Source organism: Dipodomys ordii, unplaced genomic scaffold, assembly GCF_000151885.1.
Source record: "Dipodomys ordii isolate 6190 unplaced genomic scaffold, Dord_2.0 Scaffold1, whole genome shotgun sequence".
NCBI lineage: Eukaryota > Metazoa > Chordata > Mammalia > Rodentia > Heteromyidae > Dipodomys > Dipodomys ordii.
In genome coordinates, this window is record NW_012267217.1 from 6764072 (window position 1) to 6769549 (window position 5478).

The 5478-nt window shown below is 35.5% G+C and overlaps 1 protein-coding gene across 1 annotated transcript in view; it reads left to right on the forward strand.

The window, feature by feature from the left end:
* Dis3 (DIS3 exosome endoribonuclease and 3'-5' exoribonuclease) overlaps window positions 1–4077 on the forward strand; it is a 33693-nt gene extending 29616 nt beyond the window's left edge. The window contains exons 17-21 of the mRNA XM_013010490.1: window positions 1249–1463; window positions 1571–1739; window positions 1821–1979; window positions 2673–2795; window positions 3520–4077. Coding sequence (XP_012865944.1) covers window positions 1249–1463; window positions 1571–1739; window positions 1821–1979; window positions 2673–2795; window positions 3520–3600 — 747 coding nt within the window. The 3' untranslated portion in view covers window positions 3601–4077. The remainder of the gene's footprint in view (window positions 1–1248; window positions 1464–1570; window positions 1740–1820; window positions 1980–2672; window positions 2796–3519) is intronic.
* The last annotated feature ends 1401 nt before the right edge of the window (window positions 4078–5478 follow it).

The following is a 5478-nucleotide window of genomic DNA, read 5'->3' on the forward strand; positions in this document are numbered from 1 at the left end:
AGTGGCGCTGTGGCTCAAATGGTAGAGCGCTAGCCTTGAGCTGAAGAGCTGAGGGACAGTGCCCAGGCCCAGAGTTCAGGCCCCACGACTGGACCCAAAAAAAAAAAAAGGTAATTTATGATATACATGAAAAGAGGAAAAATCTTTTTTAGTTCTGTATACCTTTACCTCAGACTAATAGATTGTTAGGTGTACTTTTAACATTTATATATATTTATGTACTTTTAATATATGTATTTGTCAGTTGTGGGGCTTGAACTCTGGGCCTGGGTGCTGTCCCTTAGCTCTTCAGCTCAAGGTGAGTTCTCTACCACTTGAGCCACAGCATCACTTCCAGTTTTCTGAATGGTTTATTGGAGATAAGCGTCTCTCAGACTTTCTTGCCTTGCCCGGACTGGCTTTGAACCATGATCCTCAGATCTCAGCCTCCTGAGTAGCTAGATTAATTACAGTGTGAGCCACCAGTGCCCAGCATTTTTCTATATATTTTTTAATGTGTACATTTTACATTAAATTTTACATTGGTTTTCCTTGGATCATACTGTAGTCCCATCTTCCATGTCTAGAAAACAACTAGGGAAGGCGCAACATTGGATGAGGATATTATTCTAATAGTGTGGTATTAGTTTTAGATCTTCATAGTCCATCAGCACTGAATCAGCTTCTCTGCTCCAAGTATTATTCAAGTTACTGGATTTTCTTGTATTGTCTTAATTTTCCTAATACTTGAGCAGAGTAAGGGAGGTGTTAAATATTTTTGATATATGTCTCTAAGATAGCAAGAAGAAGCTAAATTAGAGGCATCAGAACATTGTTCTTACTGAACTTCAGTGTCTAGTTTCTGGCCTTCAACTTTGAATGAAAATCTCTGCAGGAAAAATGCAGGCATGCCTGAAAAATGCAGGCATCTACTTATTTTCTTTACCCTGAAAGTAATTAGCAAGCATAGACTTAGGACTACTGCTACCACTACCCTCCTTGGAGCCTCTTCACAGTCTTGATACTTGGTACATTTAAATGTATTCAGGAAGTGTTAAAGTTTGATGTTGTATAAAACAATCATTACTTGTTTTTAAAGTTGTTTTTAGTCTTCTTAGCAAAGAATGAAGGTATTAGTCCAGATTATGTGTTTAAAGGGAGGAAAATAACCTCACTATGTTTGTCTAGTCTGTTTAGTTGTGTTTAGAAGACATGATAAAACTGATTTAGAAATGTGTGATGTGCTTTTCCCCTCTGGTTTTTTCACAGAATTTGGAAATTAAAACGGATACAGCCAAGGCTTTGGCTGACTCTTTGGACAAGGCTGAATCTCCTGTTTTCCCCTATCTAAACACACTGTTGAGAATTTTAGCCACTCGCTGTATGATGCAAGCTGTGTACTTCTGTTCTGGAATGGATAATGACTTTCATCACTATGGCTTAGCATCACCAATATACACACATTTCACTTCGCCCATTAGAAGGTATTTTTCCTATGAAATTAAATGAGATAAAAGAGTTTATTATAAATTTTAAAAAGATGCTTTAATACTAATTTGCCATGGTTCTAATTTCTCCTTTCTCTACCTAGATATGCAGATATAATTGTTCATCGGCTGTTGGCTGTAGCTATTGGAGCAGACTGTACTTACCCTGAGTTGACAGACAAACACAAGCTTGCAGATATATGTAAAAATCTCAATTTCCGGCACAAAATGGCTCAGTATGCTCAACGTGCATCTGTAGCCTTTCATACCCAGGTAGCCTTCTATGTGATCTCAGGAGACTTTTTTTTTTTTTTTAAATTTCAAATGGTTATATGATTGTATGTTATTTTGCAGTTATTTTTCAAAAGCAAAGGAATAGTAAGTGAAGAAGCCTATATTCTATTTGTAAGAAAGAATGCTATTGTGGTGTTAATTCCGAAGTATGGCTTAGAAGGTACAGTTTTTTTTGAAGAAAAAGACAAACCAAAGCCACAGCTTGTTTATGACGATGAGGTACAGTATTTCTGTTTTGTTTCTTAGGGAGGGAAGCACTAATTCTTTGCCAGGTCACAAATGGTGTCTGTAAAATGTTAATAATTTCTGTACCCTATGGAATTTATCGTAAATCTCTAAATATATTTCAGAAAGTCCACATTTAATCATGCCAACTAAACTGTGGTTTTACTCACAAGATTTTTCTCTTAATTCTATCTTCCTACATATAAATGGTATACTTGATTAGTTTCTCTTACAGCATGTAAGATTTTATCGTACATAAACAGATCTGGGCCAAATAATTTTGGCTGCTCATAGCTCAGGGTCTTTTTTGTTTTTAGTTTACTTGAACCTCTTACATAATATACTTCATATCTCAAAACTTAGTAGAATTATGTCTGTGAAAGAAGAAAACTGTTTCTTCTATGCCCAAGTACTTTGTCCTCTATTCAGTCAATTTCTGATGGGAATATATGTATTTTGGGTCTGCCATAATGAAAGGATGATGAGCACATAAAGAGCTCATATTTATGTGAGACTTAACAGTAAAAATTTTTATTTTGTGGAATACCTAGATGTATGTTAATTTTACAATTATTAAATTTTGATATAGTAATCCTTGAATTTAAACTTAAGTTATGATATACTACAAAGAATTATAAACCGTTTCAAATGGAAGAAGCAATTAAGTATGATATAATTTTTTTCTAGACACCTTCACTTAAAATAGAAGGCACCATGTTTCATGTGTTTGATAAAGTTAAAGTGAAAATCATGTTAGATTCATCCAATCTTCAGCATCAGAAAATCCGAATGGCCCTAGTAGAACCACAGGTGAGATCAAGCTTATTCATTTCTATAGTGTTATAGAATAGTGCACATTTTGTGAAAGAGATTGTTATGCTATATCTACTTAATGTTAGAATCCTATGAATAGTGTATAGCCCAAATATTTTCATAGTAAGTCATTTCTCACTGGTTTCCTGAGGTGACTAGACATATGAGATTCTTCTTAGGTCCTTGGTCTTAAAAATCAAAACATTAGTTTAGCCTTCCTCAATCTTTACTCTGAGTTTTGCGATCTATATTTTTAAATTCCAAATACAGTGGGTGCCCCATGATTCATGCCTATTCCTAGTTACTCAGTAAGTTGAGATCTGAGGATTGTGGTTCAAAGCTATCCTGGGTAGAAATGAGACTTTTATCTCCCTTTAACCACCACAGAGCCAGAAGTGGAGCTGTGACTCAGGAATAGGATATTATTAGCATTAAGCAAAATTACTCAGGGACAGTGCCCAGGCCCTGAGTTCAAACCTCAGAACTGGCACAGAAACAAAACACTGTCCAACGGACAAGCTTCTCACTGAGAGTAGGCCTAACATTCACGCTTCCTAATCACCATTATTTTGTGTGGAAAGTAAGTGTACTTTGTGTGTAACTACCTTTACCCTCTTCTACTTCTGTATCTGTTTACATTGAAAGCATTATGGAAGAAGATATGAGGTGAGATTTCTTATTTTGTGTAATCACCTTATTTTTCTTATTTGCATTACTTTAGATACCAGGAATAAGTGTTCCTGCAGACACTTCAAATGACCTTAATGAACCAGGAAAAAAGAAGAGGAAGCTTGAAAAGTAGCTACATTCAATGAAAAAAAAATTCTATTATAAAAGAGAGAATACTTCTAAGCTTGTGTGTGATGGCTTGTGTTACTTTTAGGTACATTTTAATAATTTTAGAAATTTGCATATTTATTGAATTGTTGACTCTCTTTTATCATACTACTTTGTCTCTAGATTGAACAGAACTATTTATGCAGAAAAATTCAATTGAATATCCATCACTTAAATGGTGACAGGATAGCACCTTCAGGGATATATAAAGATCATTTAAATGGAAGACTCACCTGCTCATTGAAGAGCAGTCTTATTTTTCATAAGAACTTTATTGGTAGGAAAACAAAACCCCTTAGAACATTTTTAGAAGCAAAGAAGTCTTTTCTAAGTCTTTAGCTGTGTTATATCTCCCATGCCATTGTCATTTACTTAAATGTCCCCCTACTGGACTAAAAAGTATCTCACATTTCATTAGTGACCCATAAACAAATGTGAACTTAAAAAATTTTTTTAAAAAAGGATATTTTAGCCTGATTGGGAAAAATAGTTGATAACAGGTAAAAATATAAGTCTTTCACCTTGACCTTATAGTGGCTTCCCCCAATAAAGCTTTAGAGCCGAGAAAGAATTAAAAATTGTACTTCCAATTTCTCCATCTTATTACTTACAACGACTTAAATAGCAGTTCTGTAGGATTATATAGAAAAAGGCATACTAAGAATTGTCTTTTTTGGTCTGCCAGATTGACTACTTTCATTGCTAACTATAAATTAATGATCACATTGATTTTTTTTTTCAAAAAAGGGTGACATTAAAATATTTGTCTTTGTTTATTCTGTTATATTTCAGTTGAGTATTTTAGCCTTTGAAGAGTATGCAGATGGTGTGATTACAATATTTGGAGTCACGCAAGCATTCAATAGGTGAAATTTTTCCAGTTCCCAGTTCCTGAGGAAAACATCTGTATATTAGTACAGACTTATTTCAGATGAAGGAAGACAGCTTTGAGTAGTATTGGTTCAACATGAGTGAGTGACACTAGTGCCGGAGCGACTAACCTTTCTTAGAACATTTTTGATTTCCTCCCTGTAACTTCAGCTGTAGCACTCGGCTACTTCATTATAGTGCATAAACCACCATGGACAGTATGTGTATAGCATGGTTGTGTTCCATAGATATGGAGACTTAAGTCTCAGAGTTTTTATATCACAAAGTATGCAATTTTCCCCAGCAACTTCTGAAAAATGATTTGCCCACAGACCATAGTTTACCTGGAGTAGAGGGAAACACCTTTTTGGTAAAGTAAGGCCTGTACTGTCTGTTAGCATTTCCAGTTTGTATTGTTGCACCTTGGTTATGAGGAAGCTCTATTCACTTCTGGGTCAAAATTATCTGAAGCCGTGTTATATCCCCTGCAGGCTGCTTTGGTAGGTTCTTTACTTCCTAAATGCATTATTGCACTTTGTATCTCCATATCTGGGCTCTACATTGACACACTGAAATTAGGTACAGGGAAAAAATCATCTCTGTACTGAACATTTTTAGACTTTTTTTTTGCTATTCTCAAACAACAGTGTAATGTGTGTTTTTTTTTTTTTATTGTGAAAATACTGTACAGAGGGGTTACAATTACATGGGCAAGATAATGAGTACATTTCTTATCAAGCAATGTAGCCTCCTCCTTTGTTTCCCTTTCCCATCCCTTCACATCCTCCCCTCGCGCCCCCCCCCCACCAAAGTTGTAAAGTTCATTTTCGACATAACGACTTGTACATCTCATTGTTGCAATGGGTCCACCTCTATCCTTATTTAAACGACTTGTTTTTCCCCTTCCCCTCCACAAATTATACCGACATCAAATACAGTGAAAGCAGGGGTTATACTGTGGGGGAGGGACATA